General features: G+C 43.0%; 1 protein-coding gene across 6 annotated transcripts; it reads right to left on the bottom strand.

The window, feature by feature from the left end:
• Positions 1-579: 579 nt before the first annotated feature.
• Positions 580-21,398, bottom strand: prrc2b (proline-rich coiled-coil 2B). Of its 6 annotated transcripts, none has more exons than XM_027281942.1 (31): positions 21,209-21,398; positions 17,559-17,736; positions 17,265-17,442; positions 16,748-16,850; positions 16,094-16,157; positions 15,825-15,968; positions 14,616-14,929; positions 14,368-14,492; positions 14,088-14,251; positions 13,412-13,493; positions 13,146-13,320; positions 12,128-12,473; positions 11,791-12,002; positions 11,176-11,380; positions 10,870-11,074; positions 8,681-10,723; positions 7,745-7,908; positions 7,393-7,508; positions 7,146-7,287; positions 6,745-6,821; positions 6,292-6,576; positions 6,045-6,146; positions 5,702-5,894; positions 5,511-5,608; positions 5,294-5,421; positions 4,917-5,157; positions 4,649-4,816; positions 4,397-4,476; positions 4,166-4,247; positions 3,598-3,807; positions 580-3,098 (listed from the first exon to the last, which is right to left on the bottom strand). In XM_027281942.1, the coding sequence occupies exons 2-31, from the start codon at positions 17,671-17,673 to the stop codon at positions 2,931-2,933; spliced, it is 6,729 nt and encodes a 2,242-aa protein (XP_027137743.1). In that variant the 5' UTR covers positions 17,674-17,736; positions 21,209-21,398; the 3' UTR covers positions 580-2,930. The 6 variants fall into 6 exon arrangements, with proteins under 6 accessions (XP_027137743.1, XP_019131833.2, XP_019131835.2 ...); XM_019276288.2 differs by having other exon boundaries at positions 11,794-12,002; XM_019276290.2 differs by having other exon boundaries at positions 11,176-11,377; positions 11,794-12,002.
• Between the last annotated feature and the right edge of the window lie 1,489 nt (positions 21,399-22,887).

Below are 22,887 nucleotides of genomic sequence, written 5' to 3'. Positions count from 1 at the left end.
GTTGCGATCTCCAACTTCACCTATAGAAGCCAATAATTCTGACACACTGGACCTTTAAAATGTAAACGTACTGCCCATTTGTGATCCTTCATTAATTATTTATATTATTTACAAAGACCCAACAATCTGTTAAGAGGCAGAAACAAAGCAGAACCTAGCTCAGTGGTAGGCGGCCATCTGCCACAACCAGCTGTGTTAAGAGGGGGAGAGAGGAACGTAGATCTATAGAGATGTACGGGTCACAGCCGTTATGTAGACATAAATTATGAGCAATTAACCCATCCTCAGATTTGTTTCAGCATTGCAAAAGAACAGCAAAGTTAGATTTGACTCACAAATTTGCTGAACAAGGTTGATTTGTTTGATTTGTGCCTTGAATAAATGGCTAATCCTGGATTTGCTGTACCCGATAGAACTGTCAATGCAAACCGTGTTTGTTAAAATTCACATCATATTTCTGAGCTGGCGGTGCTCCAGTTCCTGGAGAAAATTCTACAAACACAACATATTGAACGGTCAGAAAATGTGCTGGACACGTAGCCTAAAATCATTTCCCCATAATTTCTCCTTTCACAAGAATTTGATGCATGATTTTAATATGACAAAGTGAGAATACAGAATCAACAGTACATTTAAGAAATCACAACTGCTTTATTTCTTTTCTTTCAATAAGCTCTTTTTTTTCTTCTTTTTTTTTAACAAGGGAGAATAATGACCAAATATCTGAAAGGATAAAGATCAGGTAGGATAAATAGAATGCTGGATCAGCTGTAGAAAGCACTGGTCCTCTGACAAAATGAAATATGCATCTTAAAAGTACAAAAAAAGTCAGGGCAACATTTTGGTGCAGGTACAATGATGAGAAGCATCAAGATCTTTTGCAGTAAGGGATGAGAGGCAAAACACTCCAAGCCCGATAAACCTAACAAGTGAAAGCAGTCCATTCTGAGAACACAGTGACCTTTTCAACGTTAAATCCTTTATAGTGCCACAATATCTAAAAATGAAATGTGGGTATAAGCCTCTTCTCGCCGACAAGGCTCGACTGTACAGTTAAGTATGCATATACATATATACCAGTGAAACACTGTCATAAAGATAAATCGTAACATTTTGTAGTGTCATGGAGCGTTATGGTAAGCAGTAACATTTAACCAGTTATGACATTGGCATTGTGAGTTTCAAAACGAGTGTCCGTTACAAAAAAGAACAAAATAAAATGAGGATTCCAACAGCTTCACATTTTCAAATAGAACAAACACTTTAAAAGTCCTTCGTAGTCCACTGGAACTGCAGTGCTCACAAAAAAAAAAAAAAATCTAAGTAAAGAGCGTTTTTTTTTAAATTCAACAAGCAATGCTAAACGCCCCTCGTTTGTGATCATTAGCTTTAACAGAGAAAAAAAAAAAAAAAAGTTATTTGGACCCTGATTGTGATTATAGTTAGGCTGCAGTTATTGCTAGTGCCACCTCAGAGACCAGATGCTGAATAATCAAATGTGGATGAGTCCGTGTCTTCAGAATTCTCCACAGTTACTGTTAAGTGGGATTTTAAACGGAATTAGAGAGAGAAGTCTTTCAAATGCCTTAAAAAGAAAAAAAAAAAAAAAAAAAACGCCCCAGGCTGAGGGACGTGAAAAAAAAAATTCATCACTTACATCACATGTTCATCAACAGACAATTTGATTAATTACAACCCAAATAAAGCGATAAGAAAGCAAACATCTCAATCAGCTATTTTTTTTTTTTTTTGGAAGGGGGTCCTTTACAGCAATTGTGAATGTGGCCCCTCTCCACCACACATAACTTCACAAATGAGACCCCACCCACCCCTCCAGACCGCCCGGGAAAAAAAAAAAAATTGTTGCCAGCTTGGTTGATCAAAATCCACACAGTCGACGGCAGCACTATGAAATGCTGATTTCAGGTACAGTCTTTGTGAAATGTTGCTAGGTTCTAGGCAGGAGTTCTGCGAGTTTACACACGTCCAGCAGGTCACATGCACACGCTGTTATCAATGCCAGTGAAGTTTCCCATGGAAGCAACATGATTTTGGTAAAATGTCCACCTTTTATGTTTAAATTTACATACAGAAGAGAGCGAGTGACAGAATGTAAAAGCAAAGAACATTTTTTTTTTTTTAAGAAAAGAAACAATTTCTACCGATCTAAGCAGTTTCACCACAGTTCATGGGCTTGGTGAAGTACCCCAGAAGATGCATTTCTAGGGTGATGCACTTGACTTTTGTTATGTTGACATGCAATGATGTCCACAGATTGGAGGGTTTTTTTTTTTCTGGGTTAATAAAAGAAGTCCTTTACCAAGTGGAGGAATGGGTGATGACTTGAACATTTTATTTACCAGCAAAAATTCCAATGAAATATGACAAAAAAAAAAAAAAGAAAAAAGAAAAGTGCCCCGCTGCATTTCAAATTTGTTTTAAAAAATTGAACAGACTTTGCTTCTCATAATGAGTTATATCAAGTGTCTGCTTGGTGTTAAGGGCTACAGTCCATAAACAGGGAGTAAATACAGTTTGGCAAAATGGTATGAAAAATGAACCATCTGTCGGAGTTGGCCACTTTCCTTTTCCCCACCTTGGAGAGAAACACGAAAAACAAATATCTTTTCTCTATACCAATCTCTCCTTAAAAGTGACTAATAATAAATTAAAGAGGACCTTGAAGAGATCTGCTTAAAAGACTGTTTGTGTCTATGTATATATTTATATATATTTATATATCTCTATACGTGGTGTGAAATAATAATGTCCAGTTCTGACAGTTCAAGAGGAGTAATTCATTATGATGTCTGCATGTATGCCCCATGCCTTGGTGCCTTGAGATAAGGTGGGTCTTAGCAGGCTCAGGTATTGGTCAAGGGGCTTTCTGTTGGCAGGCTGGGCGGTGATGAGGATTTTAAGGTCCATTGTTACGCCTTGCCCTCCTCTACTTTGACAGCCTGGGGTTTGATGGCTCCAGTGCGTGCTGGTTTGGCTTGCCCTGTGGAGGGTAGGGGCTCCTGGAGTTTGCTGGTCATGCCCCCGGATGGTGTCTTGCCCTCGCCCACTGCTTTGCGCACTTCTCTCATGGTTTTATTCTGCACGAAGAAGAGGCGGAGTTACTAAGATCTAGAGCAGCGCCTAGAAAACCACACATTTAATCAAATCATGCTCCTATATGCTTTTTCCTAAGAAGCAGTGCTAGTAATTACTTGTACAACAAACTCTATAAAATATTTTTACTGACACATAATCACTTGGAATTAAATTGATAATCAGCTTTAGACAATCGAAAATATGTGAAACTTTATTAATATTTGATAGCATTTATAAAAGTCATTACTGTTAGCTTGTGGAAAAGAATGCTCTCAGTATTTTACATTTTATATTTAGTCTATACTTCTAAAACATTTTCATTCTACAGTACACTCTATACACACAGTATATACTATTAAAAATATAGAAATGTAAGTCCTCTCAGATATGATAACTATTACTGTATACTTAAGTCAAAGGTACACACAGAACAAGATATGCAGATAGAGAAAAAGAAAATGGATTAAATTAAATTACCTATATTTACAGTGGGTGGCTCACCTTCATGCCATCCTCTGGCCCTTTGACAGGGGGCTCGGGGGCGGAGGGAGGGGTGGAGTGGGGAGGGTCGCGGCCAGGATTGGGGTAAGGGGGGGAGCGGATGATGACAGGTTTGCTGACCTGCATGACTGGTCTCTGAATGGGGTTGGGGAAAGGGCCTGTGGTGGGGGGTCGCATGTGCATCACCATGCTACCCTGACCAGGTGGGACCTGTTGGTCACGGGAAAGGAGGAGGGGGGAAATGGGTGAGGTGGGTGGAGGGGGAAAATAAAATAAAAAACAATTAGCATGCCAGTATTGATTTTCTCAGGTGTGTTCCTTCAATCACATCCCATCAGTGTTAAGAAACATTCTAACTGTAAATAACTGCAGGTGGTGCAAATGTTTAAGTCGTGTTTAAAAAAAGTTAACCCCGAGATGGACATGGGAGAACTTTGTGACAGCTTTCATACTTCAAACATACCAAACTCGACAGCTTAAGCCTCTCCCATTGGCCCAAGAATAAAAATGACCTGATTACCCTTTAATGTAAATATATCTCAGAATTTATATTTAAAAAAAGAAATACCTGTTGGGCAAAATGTGTAGGCAGAGGGCCTACAGGCCCCCCAGGACCAGAGGGCTTCCCACTGGGGCTGGCAGACCCAGGCCTGATGAGGAGAGGGGAGAGAGAACAGTTTTAGACAGGTCAATTCTATTATTTGCCAAAGTCATTTCCACTCAGACATGTAGTGTTAAAAGCACTGTGAGTGGTTGGAAGACTAGAAAGGCGCTATATAAGTGCAGTCCATTTACTCACCTGTAGGACCCTGCAGATATGCCTGGGGAATGATTGGACTTGTCAGAGAACTGAAAGCCTTTCATTTCCATCTGCGAGCCCTGAGGACAAAATAATAAGACACTGTCAATACACAAACAGCTGTGGCCTTGAGATATATGTGGCTACTATATGAATTTAGGCTACGCTGTTCCTTGTACGATAAAAATGGATTCTAACTTCCATTCACTTCTGAATAGAAGAGTTTTTGGTTGAGCGTTCAGAAAGTCTCACCTCTCGGCTTCCGGTCATGACAGCTTGCTGGGAGCCAGGTGGCAGCATTCGGCGTGGGGCACCGACAGACAGGTTCTGTCCCTGCTGCAGCTGGATGGACTGGGGGAGGATGAGATGTTGCTGAGCTGAGCCATAGCGCAACTGAGAGCCAGGTAGGGGCATGGTCACCTGGAAAAAAAACAAGGATTTGATTGTAAATGTAAAGGCTTATACCTGCTGTGCTAACATGCTACATATAAATGTCACTGCTGTAGTGACGTCCACTCACCTGGATGAGCTGAGAGTCCATCAGCTGGGAAGAACCCATACCAGGCCCCTGGTTCATCTGGCTGTCATAGACCAGCTGCTGGCTGCCATTCATAGGCTGATAGTGTGAGCCTGACTGTGACTTGACCATGTCTGAGGGTTGCATGCCAGGGAAAGCAGAGTAGGGTCCCTTGAGAGGGGCTCCGCCCGACAGCACCATGGGGCTGGGCTGTGACAGGTTGGGGTGCATGTAAACCTGGGACCTGAAAGGAGGAAGACGAAGCAGGGCAGCAGAATGAGTGAAAGAAAACACTGAACTACATGGTGGTAATAATATAATAAAGTTAGCAAACTAATAGGACCAGTGGGGATTTGTTGAGAAATCTGAGGTGGCGGTACCTGAAGGGGGGAATAGAGTTGAACATCTCTTGGGACTGAGAGACGGGTAGACCTCCCCGAAGTCCCAACTGAGCCTGAGCCTGAAGAGACGTGTGCAAAGAGATGGGAATCTGCTGGGCTGCAGCCGCCTGATTGGAGGAGCAAAAGCACCATAATGACAATCCTGCAGAGACACAACCCTGCCTGTATATGTGTGTGTGTGAATGTTTATCTCTACCTGTTGGTAGGTCTGCTGCTGGGTCATGGTGGGAGGTACAAGGCGTGGCTGGCTTGGAAAGACGTGACCATCCAGATACAACGGAGGAATATGATTACCTACAGAAGGAACGGGAAACAACGGGCTTTTAGTTTGGGTTCGCTCAGAGTTAAAGCCCTCATGAAACAGTCAAAACTGAAATGCAGTTTAACCTTGCATCGACATGGACGGTGCTACTGATGCCACAGGCATCGGAGGCATGGAAACCCCTCCAAAAGAACTGTAGCTGACGCCGCTGGATGAGCCAACGCTGCAGGGAGGCTGAACACCTGAAGCGCCTCCGCCAGGCGAGCCCTGCTCAGGGAGAGACTGGGAGTTCTCCCACGCCTTGCGTGCTGATTCCATCTGAAGAACAAAAAGGAAACATTTAAAGTTGATAAGCATGTTTGAATAACATTTGGCCCTCATGTCCGTGTGTTTACCAAGAAAAGGTTGAATAAACACTGATTATTCTTTATTTGTTATATGAATTGATATAGCTACGTGTTCAAATACCTTGAGAGTGAGGTCAGCACTGGGGAAGGAGATGGGGTTGAGGTTGATGCCAGGCTGCAGGTGGTTCGAACGCAGCATGGGGATACTCTGATTAAGAGCCGTCTGTTTCAAAACAAAAGTTCAGGATCAGTTGCAAGTCAAGTCTTCATTTATGAAAAAACAAAAACACAACCTTGAAGCATTCTACTCCTGGTTTCACATCGACAGTTATTTTCATGACACCACAAATGCACAGATAGTCACTCACATTGGTGGTAAGTGCATCCTGAAGCTTTACAGGATTGGAGACGGGCACTGGAGTGGAGCCTGGTGGTAGGCTGAAATCAGAGTCTTTGGCACTGACACCAAACTCAATAGGAGGCACAGGCAGCACAGTGTCCACATGGAGGTCAACACCATTGACTGGTGTGATGGGCCCGCCCTCCAGCCTGTCAACACCTTCTGAGCCCTTGCGGTGCTTTAGGGAGCGTTCGTTTCCGATGGGCCCCGGTTTGTGCTGTTCTTTGCTCTGCTCTGGGCCAGCATCAGAGTCCTGCCAAGACGAAGAAAAGACACTCATTTTGTTTACGTTTCCATAATTCGATACCGTTGCTGCCAATTACGCTTGTCAATGAGGCAGAGAAGAAAAATGATAGACTGAGGATTTATATTTTTACAGAATACATGCAGCGTAGGAGGTTTCAGTGAGCAGCTGTACTACCTCAGAGTTGGGCTCGCTCCCAGTGTAAGACACCTGTTTAGTCCACGAGTCTCCCCCTGAAGACTGTACTGAAAGAGCTAAAAAAAATAAATCGATGCCATTAGTTAGAATGCAATCAATTTCTCACCTGTCACATAATTCACATTCACAATAGAGGCCTAAAGCTACTTACAAAAATGGACAAATATGTAAATAAATACACCTTTTCCTAGCCAAACGACAAGACTGTGACATTACTAAAAAGGTTAAGAAACGTCATCGTCATAAACTTTGTCAACTCAACTTGTGCACTAATTCAGGAAATACGCTCTCCAAAAATATAAAGTTACTGTAATATTGTCTCAAAGGTTTCTCCTTTATTGCAGCAACAAAAGCACAATGCACAGAGTCTGTCTTATTACCTGAGCTGTTAGTCTCCCAGATTTCAGTTCCCAGGTTGTTAGAAGACAGTGCTTCCTCGGGTTGTTCAATGCTCATGCTTCCCTGCTTTTTGGCGAAGCGTGGTGGTATCTTGGATGTGATAGTCCTGCTCTTCACTGGCACCTAACAGAAATTAGAAACAGCTTAACAAACTAGACACACTTTTTCATTCTATGTTCGTCCTTGGCACGTCTACAGGGCATCTGGATTGAGCATATGCTAACTTACAGCAGCTCCCTGTTCCTTCCTCCTCCTCTCGTCTTCCTGTGGGCGCCTTTGCTTTTTGGACAAGGCATCCTGGTATCCATCTGGATTCGAAACTGGTGCTCCTGTGTCCCCTTCAACTACAAAAACAGGCATGTGCTTAAACACAAAAAATATCTGTAGATAAGCTGGAACTGCAGTACTGAAGATAATCTGTATTACTGTTTTGCTTAAATGAGATCGGCAATTAGTACCTACCCTAAAAGAGTAGACCCACCAGTTATCTAGGGATTTGGGGCAATTGTTCACATTTAGAATTTCTAACTTCTATGACCATGAACACCACAAAGGGGTCAATTAAAAGATATGGACTCACTTGGGTAGCTGCTGAGCTCATACTGGGACAGAGGTTCAGTTATGTCTGTCTTGACAGGCCCTTGCTTCAGCTCCTTGTCTAATTTCTTCCCAGAGGGCTCATTGGGCTCCCTCTCCTCCGGCTGCTCTATGCTGTAGACTGGGCCTGTCTCATCTGGGCCCCTGCTGGAAACAGGAAAGGAAAGGCAGAGACAGGAAAGGTTTTAATTGGGTATTTTCTGAGCACTGCTAAAAACAACAACATTTTTGATTGAGCCAATCAAGTACAGCACGGCCTCCAGATAGCAGGTGGAATAAGAAAAAAAAAATAATAATCTAGTGTTGTTCATTTAAACAATCCTCCACTCAGACACCGTCCCCACTCTAGCCTCCTTCTGGAACAGACTGTGTGGTGAGGGGTGCTCAGTAATAGTAATTTGTTTAATAGCAGGCAAATTACTTCAGATCAATTTTAATCAAGTGAATATGTGGCTATGATCCAACTCCCTTTGAACACAGGAGGCTAAATCTAAATTGTATGAACCTTGAGTCAAAACGAGACCTCAAAAGGTATCAGTTAGTAAACACTTTGACTAGTGCTGGTAAACTGAACAAATACTTTCTGTGTCGTGTAAACACTCAAAGAGGTGAGATGTGCAGCCTGTGCGTTGAGCACCACTGTTGTAATACAGACTTGTTTCCTTAAATAAAAGATATAATTTTTTAATAGGTGTTCATTCTTGTCACTGTGACAGTGTCAGCCAGAGAATATTTAAGTCAAAACAATAAAGGAGACATAATGTGCTGTTCGTTTCTAACTATAACCACCAGACCTAAGACAAGACACTAGAGCATTAATATAATTCCAGAGCACATAATGAGAATGAGTCATTCCCAGAAAAAATACATATGTGTACATGATACTATAACCTACAATGTGTTCTATTGTTCGTCTCACCTTTTACAAGATGTCCCTCCATTCTGCCAACTGTCACTCCTGTTAGAGGAGGTGGTAGGGGGATTATCAGGTGTACGCGCCATCTTGTTTGCTTCCATCAGTGATGGCTCTCCTTTCCTGTTCTGCCGTTCTACTAATGGTCTCTGGCTGGAGAAGCTTCTCTTGCAAAGTTCCCTCTTCTCGCCAGAGCCTGGTTCACTATGGCCGGAGTCTGAGGGAACATCACCGTGTCCCTGGGTAGTCGCGCCCCCACTTCCACCTCGCTTCTCTCTCCAGTCACCAAAGTCGCTGTTGTCTGAACCCGTCTCCCATTCCTCTGTCTGACCGTGTTGGTTAGAGCGCGTACCAGAGTAGTGGCCGCTGGGCCAGTTGTCTTCCCCAGTGCCTTTGGTGCGACCAGGCCAGGGGTTTGCAAAGTCTCCATTTATGTACTCCTCACTTGTCCACTGGTTTGAGCCAGGTTCGCGTTCTTGTCGTAGACGACGGAAGCGTGGAGGCTTGTCTTGACGGGGTGGACGTCGCCTCCTTAACATCTGCCTGTCAGGGTTGTCATTGTCAAAGTAGTATTCTCCGTCACGTTCCTCTGTGCCATTTTCCATGAAGGTGCCAGTGAATTTAGGGGGGTACTTTAGAGTATCACGTTCAACAGGGGGTCGGCGGGAGTAGGTAGTCTCAGCTCCAGGACCGTAACCATTTTCTTGCATGGAGCCACCACTATTAAACTGTGGTCCACGGCCTCTCCATGTAGAAATGTCCCTGGAACCTCCAAAGTTTCGATTGTAACTTCCAGTGGTGTTCAGTCTGGGAGGCAACATACGACCTCCAAAGCCCCTGTTGGACTTGGACTTCTCTCTGGAATCTGGGGCTGACTGGTCATCTGTGTACACCTTGTTGGATCGCCAAGAGTCTCTATCAGCTTTACGGATATCTCCAGACTCTGAGTAACCTTCTCCATTTTCAGATCCCTTCTGGCGGCGCCTTTTGGGCAGTTCCTCATATTCAGAGGCTTCGCTCAAGGTCTCACTGACATTTCGCCTCCGGGGCTTGCCCCTCTGGAAATCCTCCACCTTGACAAGGTCCCTTGGTGGTGCTCTGCCTCTGCCTGTGCGTTGAGCACCACTGCTGTTGTTAGTGTTGTTATAAGCCCCTCTGAGATTGTCTCCACCTCGGCCACCACGGGTTCCACCTCTAGAGTTAAAGTCCCTAAAGCCTCGACTGCGGCCTCTACCTGTTCCTCTGACAGCACCAAAGGCCTGTTCCTCATCAATGAAGATCCAGTTATTGCGCCGTGGTGCATGGGGCTCTCGGTTTTCCTGGCTATCTCTAGGTGACTGGCTCTTACCACTGTCCCAGGGGCTCTCCTTGGGAGAGTCGTCACTGTGGGTGCTCAGGGGCCTCTCTGTTTTGGTGGGAGCTGGTGACTGGCGCTGCCGTTCTTCAGGCTGTTTCTCAACAACCGGTGAGGCTGAACGCCTGTTGCTGGCAGGCTGGTTATCTTTCTTCAGGTCGTAAACATTAGTAAGGACTTCTTTCTCCAGGCGGTAAGGGACAGTCTTCTCCTCAGGCTCAGGTTTGGGCTTCTCATTCTCCTTGTCTTCCACTTTGAGAGCCTTAAGGACAGGTTTCTTGATGGGCCCAGTTCTGCGAGTCAAAGAGCGCCCACTGGTCTCAGATGGCTGGCTGACACTACTACTAGAACTGGAACTGGGTTCAGACCACTGACTTTGAGCATTAAGTCCTCCGTCTTGTTTCTGGCCTCCATCTCTTTTCCAATTGTCCTTGGAGCCATCTAAGCTCTCATCATGAGATTCAGGGCCGTCTTTCAGATGCTTGTCTCTGGAGTCTTGTTTTGGGTAGTCACTATCTGCATGATTCTGGGAGTGGTTCTGAGCAGTGGTCAACAAGCCTTGGTCATGGTGTTGGTGTTCTCTGTCAGGGCCTCGACTCTGGTAAGCGTGATGGGGGAGATCATCTTGGGGGTGAGTCAAGCATTCATTGGACCTCTCTTCATAAGAATCCTGTTGGGAGCAGGTCATATCACTTCTGTAGAAAAAAGAAGATAGAAAAAGATGAAGAATAACAAAAATGACAGAGGCTCACCGAGAAGAGAGGTCACCCAGCAGGATTTTATTTAGTATAACATGGAGGCTGGATCAGGGGATTTGACAGTGAATTTAACAATAACTGACCTGTCATCTGGCTGGCCATTATCTGAACTTTCATGCTGCCTCTGGTAGGGTGGAGTGAAGCTGCGCAAAGGGTAGCCGTCTTGGTTCCACATAGGATAAGGCTCAGTGGAAGGGGCTCTTCTTTCCTGGTGAAGGTTGGGATGGCATCCCTCATCGGAACCAGGGCTGTTCAAGTGATCTTGATGCATCATGGGTTTCATCATTCCTGCGAAAAAAACAGGGTTCAAATTGGTTGGTTGTTTTTTTTTTCCATAACAGAAAACCAAAGGAGGGGTGTGTGCTCATTTTCTTGGATTTCGTGCTTACCTGAAGAGTGGACAGCACCAGAGTAGTAGTCCACAGTAGATCGTCCTTGGGCCATGCGGGGATCCATGAATGGTGGCATCATCATCCAGCGGGGATCAAACCCAAGTACATGTGGGGGATAGTAGCCCCGCTGGGCATGGCTTGACCCAGATGGGGCAGGGTGACCTGACTGCTGCCAGTGCTGCATCTTGTATACTTGTTCCTGTAGAACAAACATATTTGTAAGAGATGGTAGGCAAAATTCACAGTCCTTGTTCTGTGTAATAAAAAAATTAAAAAAATGACCCTGCCATTGCCATTATCACAGCAGCTGTTCTCTGGGAGGGAGAAATTGATATATAGTCTACCCATATAGTAAAGCATGAGATAACCATACAACATGAGCAACACAAACCCCTTACAAGAACTAACAATGGCAAACTATCCAATCAAAGACAAACAGGATAACACCCTTCACAAAGCACACTGTTTTTTCTGTTTGCATGTTAATCATTGCAACTTTTAAAACAATCCCCTTCTGTGAATTCTTCAAAGAACTCTAAAGCATTCACTAACACTGATATATTAGCCTGGGATTTAGACTTTATGGGTTAGAGGATGGCATCAGCTGGCGCTCACCTGCTGCTGCTGCTGCTGCTGCTGCTGGTGGTGCTGTGGCTGCTTTTGAAAGCGGGGTGGGACGGGTTTGGAGGGATGACGTGCACTGTATTCTCCTGAGGGGGAAGATGGCTCCTGGCCATCATCCTCACTGCCCCGGTAGTTAGAGAAGCCAGGTTCCTCACGGTAACTATGACCAGGAGAGCTGTCAGGGCCACCGTCATTTATATCTGGAAAAAGCATACAAAACATGGTTAGAATCTGATAATATATACTTTATTGTGGGGTTATATTCTGCAATAACATTTGTATTCAATGCATGCATATGACCTAAATGTATGTGTCTACTTTTTACCTTTTGTGCTGTACTGCCAGTTCTCGTGGTGGCTTTTACTCTGCTCCCTGTTTGGGGACAGTGGAACTTCTTTACCATCTCCCTCTTTCTGACCCTCATCCGTCCTTGACATCTGCCTTTCAGTCTTCCCAAACTTCTCATCCAGCTTTTTGAGTTTTTCAGCACAGGCAGCCAGTCGTTCCTCGCGGGCACGCCTCTCTTCCTCTTCCCTGCGCCTGCGGGCCCTCTCAACAGCCTCAGACAACTCAGGTGACACATACTTTGCCCTAGCCGGTCCCTGAGACTGGGATTGGCGCTGGTGATCTTCCTGGTCAGCCAGTGGCTCACCTTGGTTTTTCTGCTGGGCCTAGAAGTGGAACAGAGGCAGGAAGGGCTCAATTTTTTTTTGCTTCAGTGAGTAAGTATCTGACCGTTCTCCAAAGTGACCCAGTGGTCATTTTAAGTGTATACTTTAATATTTTAGGTAACAAAACTAACATTTTCTTAAATTAGTCCCAATAGTTTCAAATTAATTAAACAACAAATCAATGCTTACTATACTACAGACCACTAGGGTTTAAAGATGCCTAAATTACTTTGTTAAGCCTACCTGCTCACATTTAGAACTTAAAAACCTCAGAGACTCAAAAGAAAACATTAAACATGTAGGCTGAAATGTGTGATCTGCCTGATGGATTCTTCACATTTAAACTGGTGAAAAAAAGAGAGGGATAATCTGTATTTCCATTAAATATCACAGCCTTGCCAAACAAAAGGCTTGGCAAGTGAAAAGTAGTCAGGCACATATCTCTATGGTTACTGCAAGGTCATCTCTCCCAATGCACAATGACAATCTCTCTTGAGGGTGTGCAAAGGCACACTCCTATTCATGCACTCTGTTGTGTGCCACCGTCACGGGGGATTTAAGAACAAGATGCATTGCTGCAACTGCGGATAACTTCATTAGGACTTAATCTTAGATGAGTAACCTCAAATGGGAAGGATGAAAGTAGAAAAACAAAATATAGAGTGTAGTTACCGGGGCGTCTGTAGAGATATATCTGCCGTTGGTCTTCCTAGGAGGCTCATGGTGGTGATGTTGGTAAGAATAACTCTCCTCTGGGCCATCCTGGGGGTAAGACGCCTCACCTGAACTTAGGGAGGACTGGCAGTCACGCTGGATCTCTCTATCCCTCTCCCTCTCCCACTCAGTCCTAAAAAGTAATGGATTCAAATTAGACCAGGAACCCTTTAAATGATGTCCAGAAAAAAAAAGTATTTGGGAGCTATGAGATGAGATCTTACCACATCTTGTTTTTTTCACCATGGTCATCCTCGTCATCACTGAACTTGAGCTTCTCACTATAATCGACTTCCTCATGGAGTCCTGAAAAATCGAACAGTGATCAACAGTGTTATTGGATGTAGAGCACTGGGAACAGGCATTGGTATCCCATCAGCATGTTCTTAACTGGTTGACAACTGTATTTAAGTATTAATAGTGCAGTGAAATAAGTACTGTCTACCTACACATGCACGTCATTTATCCTGAGACTGCAACGACCAATACCTGCAGTGGCTTTATTAATTGTTTCCAAGTAAAATTACAGTTTAAAAAGATGCAGAATTATCTGTCAGACTGATAAATTAAAGGCTGACAAATTGCGGTCCACCTCTTCATGGCTTTGTGCATATATGATAAAGCCAAACCCAATACGTACAACATAATTATCATCTTGTAGCCTGCACATAACACTATGGCTGCAGGTTAAAGGTTACTGTACACTGTTCAGCAGGTTTTGTGCACAGAATTTGCCTACACATTACACAGCACACAGAACCTATGGCAGCAGTGAATATTTAGAAGCTGAACTTTCACATAGCATAAACTAACATCACACAGTCGAGTGAAATCTTTAACTTGGCCTCACTATAAGAGGAGGCTGGACGTAGTTAAAGTTACAGTGTAAGAAATACTGACCAGCCCATCCATCCTCACAGTCATTGTCAAGCTCATCCAGATCCTTCAGGTCCTCTGGATTAATGATGGCGGGTCGTTGTGGTCTGTCACCAGGCCTGCGGATGGGCTGAGAAGTGAGTCGAGGTGGAGCGCGAACAAAGCGGTTCTCTCTTTTCACATCACCACTGCAATCACACATGGTAAAAAGACAAATTAGCAAATGCCATATGTCACAAACCTCTTGTGGAAAAACTGCTTAACTAATGGATAAATGCTCTCGCATTCTGACTATGAATCTTACTTGACGAGTTCGGGTTTGGCGTAGCTCTGCCTAAATGCGGGTTTGCTTTCAAATCGGGCTGGGGCTGCAACGGTGGTAGGAACATGGTCTGTACCTGGAGCTTCACGTGTCTCTTTGGAGCACATCTGAAAAAAGCAGAATGAAACATTGTTTCTTAGTAGAGATATACGGAGTCACAGCTGCATCTGGCTATATCTAACAGCTAATTTTTAGCTAAAGGACTATGGCCTGAAGGAGTCAGTACTTACAAATGCAGGCAACATGTCATGGTAGACAGCAGTCGAGGTGTGGTGAAGCTGGTACTGCAGGGCAGTAGGGACGGTTGTTCTGCGGACAGGCTGGGCGGGTCGCAGGGAAGGCTCTTTGGGGTCAAGGACTGGAGACTGAGCCGTCACTACGCTAGAAGAGGTTGTGCCGGTGGTAGAGGAGGGGTGAGATGAGGCTGGAGGGGTGCCAGTCTCACCCAGGGCAGTGATCTTACCCTCAGGATCTGCTGGCAGGCCGAGGGTCAGGGATGAGGGTTGAAGGTTCCTGCCACCACCTTCCCTCCAGCTCGTCACATCTTGAAGCACGGAGAGGGAGATTTCAGAAATAGCAATGAACAAATTCTACATGGAAAGATTTGCACTGACAAGTTTGTGAAATTAGAAGTAATACCACACTGTATTAATCCCATCTGCATGTCTTTAATGACACGAGTTACAAATGCTGCGCTATGGCCACGTTCATACAGGCTCACGTGCTGTGGCGATGAAGAAAGGGGGCTGCTGGGGATGTGTCTATTTGTGCTGAACGCGACTGCTGTGAAACAATCAGGAGATAACTTTCTTTCTCAATGTCGCGCACGGTCACTCTCATGCACTGTTCATGCACTCTCTGCCTCTCTCTCAAACCAAAGGAAACTTCTTCTTGCAGCATAAATTGCAAGCCAGACAGAGATTTAGAAGCTGGGTGCATGAAATAAACCAAGCCAGAATGCAACAGGTAGAGAATCAGAGTTTAGTCCACAATTCCACCTGGATAGCTTCAGTGACATTTCAGGCTGTCTGAGGTCTGTCTGATCTGCGCGTCTGATTGGCAGATGCAGCGTGACATCGGCTGCGTTTTTTCAAAAATGGGATCTGGCTCAACTTTGGCTCAACACCAGAGGTTTCTGCTTTATTCTGTGCCGTATTCTGTCTGAATGTGGCCTAAGTCAACCAGTGAAACAGCAAATATAGATCATCACAAATTGTGACCAAAAAACAAAAGCTATTCTCCCAAACCTACGGCTTCCCATTGGTGGAATTGTCTATTTTCATTTATCAACAAGCTGTTGATGTGTTTCAACATTATCATTAGCTTCCAGAGGGTCAAAACTCTTGCCGCCAATTTAATAATTTGCTTTCCAGCAGACTATCTTTTAAAAATCTTTTATCTGTGAGAGTGACGGCCAACTCCTGAGGGTTTAGACTTACTCTGGGGGCGGAGGCTTGGTCCGGGCCCATACGACGGATCGAAGCCGCTTCTTTCCTTGCCAGCCCTGTCCTGTTCTCCAGCTGCCTTCAGCGTGGGAAATTCCTCGTGAGAGAAGGGCTGAAGTCGGTTTGAGGCCCTTAAACCTGATGAATAAATGGCATAAGGAAACATGTCTGAGGATTCACTTGTGCATGTGTGGTGTATGTGTGGGAGCGTGTTAGCGTGTCATTTGATATCTCTCAAATTACAGATAAATCAGATGACTCACCATCTTGCTCTACTGCCTTTCCATTTAGCTGGGCCCATTGCTTTGGTCCACCTGTGTTTGTGTTCTGTGGAAAAAAAGAAAACCAAGGTCAGAGTCTCATAGCTGCATATGGTCTCTCTGATCTTTCTGAAGTCTGAATATATCTATGTATTCCTATGCCTAATATATAACGTCATAAACAAAGACACTGCAGCTTTTGAAATAAAGATATAATAATATTGGAACAGAAGGTGGTTGAAATGTTAGCTGCCAATTCCAACTTGATCTTCTCTCTGTGTTAGCACAGACAAACTACAACCAAAAAAAAAAAGAGGACTGGGTATCATCAACTTTAGATCTTCCAAGAGAAAAAACCCATGTCCACCTGGCAGAGAGATTTGGTTGTGTGTGCTGCTCTCAAACTGTGTTATTGCAGTCAATAGAATCAAAAACAAACTGAGATTGAAACCCATTTTGACATATAAACGTCAGGATCGTGCTGCAATTGTTCCTTCCACTTTGGAAATAATGAAATCGTCACTAGATCTGCAGTTGGGTATTAAGGAAGGCTTCTCACGGATCAAATGGGAGACAGATGTTAAAACACAGTCATGGTGGTAAAAACTCAGGACGAAATGTCCCGGAGCGAACACATCCATAGCTACACGCACACACCTCCTGGTTGGCTACCGGTGAGGGCTTCTGAAGATTGGAGACAGATTTCTGTAAAGCCGGCTGTGGCTGCAACTCCGGCAGCTGTGGTATTGATGCAATAGAACTACAGAAGAGAAAGAAGGAAAATAAAACTGTTAGTTTTAGTGAAATTCAGGTAAAGCAGGCACAGGTAGTATGACTTGATATAAGGCGAGAGCACAGAGGACTGGACCTCTGAGCAGGTGTAAATACAGCGACTATCTCGAATGACAAAGCTCAGAGCCTTAGTTTACTTTTTCCTGACGCTGCTCTCTGAAAAAGGATAAAAGCATTTGTTTAAAGCTGATGGTGTACCTCTCCATTGCACCCAGTTAAATTGTTTTTCAATGCTCGAGAGCCTATGATGGAAAACCACAGAACACCACTGTGGTGCATAAAATATCACAACATAATAATTAAAAAAAATACTCGTAGCAGTCCATTTACTTGAACTTTGACGTAAGGATAGTTTGTAGCGGGTTAACCTCTCTCCCCTTACCTCTTTTGATCGGGTTGTTCCTGCTTGTTCGCCCATCCTGTACCGTCTTTAGGCACAATAATCACGTTGGGATCGTTTCCTTTGTTTTCTGACTTCAAGCTCGGCAGGTGAGCAGGTGGGGGCATGCGCCGGGCTGTGGCCACTTTGCCAAGACTCTGTAAGCCATGTCGCGGAACTACTGGCAGAGGAAACAAAGGCAGTGGGGATGAGATTAACGACTGGATGGAAACAGGATAACAGAAATGTGACTAAAGTAATTAAGTATTTGTGAGAGAAACAAATAAACAGCCGTACCTGCGTTTTTCTGAGTTTCTATTGATTTTCCCTTGTACTTGTCAAAAAGGCTGAGTGAGGAATACTTGCTTTTCCCATCCTTGGACTTGGTTATTTGCCCCAAACGATCGGACATTGCGATGTAATGTCATCGAGTATGGAAATTTTTCTTTGCGCCTCTTCCCAGTGCCTTCTGATTCTACAAAGAGAAGAAATATCAACCTTCAGTACAGACAACAGAAGAAAATATTTAAACATTTAGGGTTAATGTCATGAGGTTTGGGTGTTATCAAGGTATCTGGCAATGCTTCATTTATTTTAGATTCTTTTGACCATTTCGCTTCAGTATGAATAGATAGCAGTTTTAAAAGTTCAAGGAGTGATCATGTTTCAATCATACTGAAACAAGGTGTACAGCCTTATATTTACTACCAACTACATGAGAAATACTACAGAGGAAAACAACCACTAAACAAATTCCATTTGCCTCCATGAGATTGTAACATTTCTGTAAAGCGGCGCAAAACCTGCTCATTTAACTTAAAAATATTTGTGTAGCTAGTAACAGCTATGAGATTTGGGTGAGCTGATTGTGTGACACGAATTAGCAACAGCTGATAAATCTGCTTATGAAGGTTATCGTTGCAACAGGAGAAATTGAAGCTTGACAGCTAAAAATAACCACCGTTTTGCATATGTGGCCGCCCATCAGCCATAATTTGTGTTTGATGTGCAGCACTGATAGGGACAGTATAGTTTGAAGTGGCCGTTGTCAAAATACTGCACTGATTGTCTCTCTGTCGTGTTTTGCACATTAGAGATGCAGAGTGACTAGTTATTTCCTCACACGGGTGCAGAGTGTACATGCATGTTGGCGGTCGGACGGGTTTTTCGAATGTGTTCATGTGCAGCTTCTAAACAAAAGATGCATCAGTCGCCCTTTGTTGGTGCTAGTTCTTCCGTATGTCAGGGCCCTGGCCACAGAGATCAGAAGCATTTCCACTGCGACCTCAGCAACATGGATGAGGTCAGAAAACCACTTGTGCCTCATTCTGCTCTGCTCGTGGTTGCTCACCGCTCGACTCAGAACGAGCACCACGAACATGTGGAAAAAACATTTTGTGTTCATGTTAATGTGATAAAACATATATGGTTTTGAAACAGGTACTGCCATCACAACTTAAATTTACATTTGGTATTAAATCAGAGAAATGTTCTTCTTCATGTTTACATTTACAGTTTAACTTCACTTCAGCTTTATTTCATTTCGTGACCTTAGGGGAGACAGGCCGGTATTTTTTGTTTTGTTACAAACACATATCTGACTTGCTTCCCCTGCATGTGTCCATAGGAAAAGTTTGTAAGTAAGTTTGAACAAGATTAATTAACTGTTCACCTTTTAACTAAAACTTTTCAAACGGGACATCAGAGCCTCCCTATTGCCATTTTTTCTTTTTGCTTATTCATATTTACATACTTTGAATCTGTGAAAACGGCTGAGGTTTGTGGATTATCCTGCGCAAACGTAAACATTGTTTCTATAGCTTCAGAGTTTTTCACATATATTTGCTTGATGCGTTGAACAAAATAAAATAGATGTGGCACCTCATCACAGAGTGGACGCTGCAGATATTGCCAACGCTGACCACCTGGCTGGATAAGTGGTGAAATGTTTCTTTGTGATATCCATTTTTAATAAGTAATCACTTGCCATGTTTAGCACTTCATTCAAACCAAAACGCATGAATGACAGAGCGAGCTCTGGTTGGCAGGAAGTACGAATCATGATGTTGCCGTGCAAAGAATCCCTTCTCTTTCCTGGCTGACGCTACGTTTCCATCTATTCTTTCTTTACCGCTGAGCTACTCTGTATAACCAACGCCGTGTTTGTGGCTTTTACTCACGTTGCGTGTGATTTACTAAGAAAGAAACATACTCACAGAACACCATTTGCTATAATTCACATCTGACAAAATCACAAGTTGCATTCTTGAATAACTTACTTGAATATGCTTGAGTATTTTTTTTACTTCCAAGTACTACATATGCATAGAAAAACATGGAGATAAATAACGATATGCAAGTAGAAAATAGAATTCATTGATGTTTACCAGTAGAAGTTACAGTAAACCTACATTTATTTATTCATTAGCTCCAGCTACACTTGAATCTCCAACAATAGTAACTGTAACAAGCAACTTATCCCAAAGCAATCTGTTGTATTTACCTTTACACCATCTTAAATTAAATGATTTTAGCAAAGCAAAGTTTCCAAACATCCAATTTAATTATTGGTTTAATGGCTACTCGCGCTCACATTTCAAACCTGAACAGCATCCGTGAAGAGACTGACGCTTATAGGTTTATCAACGCGGGCTGAATTTTTTTTTTTTAGCCTTTTCTAGTTTAAACCGTGCTGGCTACGCCCCAGGAGTCCACAGCTGATGTTTTGAATATTTCACACACAAACTTATGCAAATAAATATCGCAGCTTGAGCCGAATACCAGACAATCCACCGTACCGGAGGCCGCTCGGTCAAAGCTCCGCATAGGCGTTTTTTTTTTTTTTTTTTTACCGGGGCTTGTAAAGATAAATACGCGTCCATCAAGGTCGATTTAGTCAAGAATTCAAATAGTCATGTCAGTCTAATTCCCTCTACTTTAATTCCGGTAAAATAAAACCCTATAATGTTTTTACAAGGACCGCCAAATTAGAAATGTTGCGTTGAGTTACCGCTAAGTTGGAGGTGGAAGCTAACGCCATGACAGCTAATGTTTTCCCCGTTTCTTGATTTTGTTTACATTTTAAACGGCACTTTCACCGAACAACTAACAAATAAATAACCCAAGTGCTCAAAATTAACATATTAGCCACAACTATGAGATATTTCACAACCGCAAAACGACGTTTAACCTCCGTAACGTTAGTTTGTGTGTGCCGCTGCCTCGCTCGGAGCTAATGCTAATAGCAGCAGATGAAACTGACACTGGTTTAGCTCGCTGCACGAAAACAAAAAACACAATAAAAAAAAAAACAGGCAAATAAAAAGAGTCCTGATCAGTTTATGAGATTATAAAGAGTACACAACATCACCTCAAGTCGTAGCGTAACGACACAAACAACAAGCAGCCTAAAAAAAATGTGCTAGCTGCTAAGAAGAATAGCTATGTAAACACCGAGTGCTAGTGGCTAACGTCCTGTGGATCAATAACTGTGTTATTATTCTGTTTATATATAAAACTGTGAAGGTAAAGGTGGTTTTCTGTTTGTTTGAGCACTCGGTGATGATAAAAACACAGCCAACTTCTCTGCATTAGCTTCGACAGTCGAAAACTAGCGATCCCGTTTAACTTCAAGTCTAGTGTTCAAAAACAACCTTGACAGGCCGGAGCTTTCCACTCATGCAGCGGCTGCTTCACACTGTTAAACACGGCTCCTTTTTTTTTTAAACCGTGGGGATCTGTAAATAAAACACTCAACCCGTGCGTGTGTTTTCAACCTTTCCTGGCTTTCGGAGCGGTCAGACGACAGGGGATGAGAATGTAGGACAAGGCGATTAAAAATGGCTGCTGCACAGAACAAAGCAACAATAAAACTAGGCAGCGGAGGAAGACGAGCCAAAAAAAAAAAAGTGGAAGATTTGACACGACCACACGCGTCCATAACTCACCGATTCAACGACTTGGTGTACCTTCTGATCAATGACAGTGATATATTTCCACAAAATGTTGTCTAATCAAAGGATGGATGGCGATTGTAAAGCCCAATCTTCACAGGTTGAACCGATCGCAGTATTGTTGCTGGGGTCCTACCCGGCCTGGAAATGAACAGGGCTGTGTGGAGGCTGGCTCGGCTCGGCTCGGAGCGTCATACGTCACCAGACGACGTTTGCACGGGGGAAGAGAACGAGCGACCCCTGGTGGATGATTTGAACACTCGCAGATAGATAGATAGATAGATAGATAGATAGATAGATAGATAGATAGATAGATAGATAGATAGATAGATAGATAGATAGATAGATAGATAGATAGTTTTGTTTCTGTAACACTTATGTTCTACCCTAGTACTTGTCTAGCAAATCTGCACATTCTTAAACCTGTACATTATACTCTAGTACTTTTTGTAAATATGTACACTTGTGTTTTCCATCCTTGGTTTCTATTTTTCGCTGCTGTAATAAGTGGATTTCCCCGTTGTGGGATCAATAAAGTATTATCTTATCTTATCTTATCTTATCTTAGATAGATAGATAGATAGATAGATAGATAGATAGATAGATAGATAGATAGATAGATAGATAGATAGATAGATAGATAGGGGAAGTTCTTGTGTTGCAGCCAGTGGCGCCGTATAGTGGGGGAAAGTTAGGACAATTCCAAGGCCCCCCAAAAATAGGTAAACACCAATCTAAAATTATTAAACCATCATCAGTGATTATATATATTTCAAATATAATAATAGCACTTTAGCACATTTTTATGGTGGCTTTAAATCTTGCATCAAATAGTGAGCTGCACTGCATACTGTACGCAGACTTGCATGCATGTACAAATCACCAGCAGTTAATATTGTGCTAGTACTAGTATTGAACTACAAGACACAAAACAGTTGCAAGCCTTTAATTAGAGTTATGTAAAGCTTTTGATGGGATAGTTAGGTCCTAGAGATGGGGGGACAACAGCTGCGCAGAGGGGGCCCAATTTGATTTTGTTGTCATGGGGCCCAAAATGACGGCGGGGCGCCCTGGTTGCAGCCTCAAGTACAAGTGATTACAACACACAACACAGGCATACAATATGTACAAAAATACATGAGGTAGATAAAACTAAAGTATACAATAAAATAAAATTATAAATAGAATTAAATTTTAAGGGAAGGAAGAACATATAGTATTGTTCTATCCGTGTAAGAAGTAATCCCCTCCACAGAAATAATGGTGTGATCTAAATTGAAATGTATGTGGCATAGTATGTGGAAAATACATAAAACATCCACCAATTTACAGATGTGGAGGGAATTCTTATGGAAAAATCTGATACGTTTTTTTTTTTCATCACGCCCGAGGTCAAGAGTAAATGTATGAATAAAAATCTAGCATGCTGGGGAGAATGTGGAGTTTTCAGGGCAGATCACTCTCATATACTCTGGAACTGCCAAAAAAATCTTAATTTTCTGGAAATTGGCAATTGGTTCTAAAGTTATATATATATTTAAAAAAAACAACATATAAAATATATCCAAAGAAAAATCTCTACTCTGTACAATAACTTGTGCAAAAATGTACTGTGCATTGTGCAACCTTGGTCAAGAGTGTCAGTACAAGTTATGGCTTCACGTCCATATCCA

The sequence above is a fragment of the Larimichthys crocea genome, chromosome IX (genome assembly GCF_000972845.2).
Source record: "Larimichthys crocea isolate SSNF chromosome IX, L_crocea_2.0, whole genome shotgun sequence".
Taxonomy (NCBI): Eukaryota; Metazoa; Chordata; class Actinopteri; family Sciaenidae; genus Larimichthys; species Larimichthys crocea.
The sequence above is the reverse complement of the archived record's forward strand: the minus strand, read 5'-3'. Positions and strand labels throughout refer to the sequence as shown.

Excerpts from the sequence above, each read along its gene's own strand:
- prrc2b (XM_027281942.1), bottom strand. The coding sequence starts at position 17,673 with ATGTCCGATCGTTTGGGGCAAATAACCAAGTCCAAGGATGGGAAAAGC. Across the intron at positions 5,609-5,701 it reads ACCGTCCATGTCGATGCAAG|GTAATCATATTCCTCCGTTG; the intron begins GTTAAACTGCAT and ends TTCCTTCTGTAG. Across the intron at positions 3,099-3,597 it reads GGCCAGAGGATGGCATGAAG|AATAAAACCATGAGAGAAGT; the intron begins GTGAGCCACCCA and ends TTCTTCGTGCAG.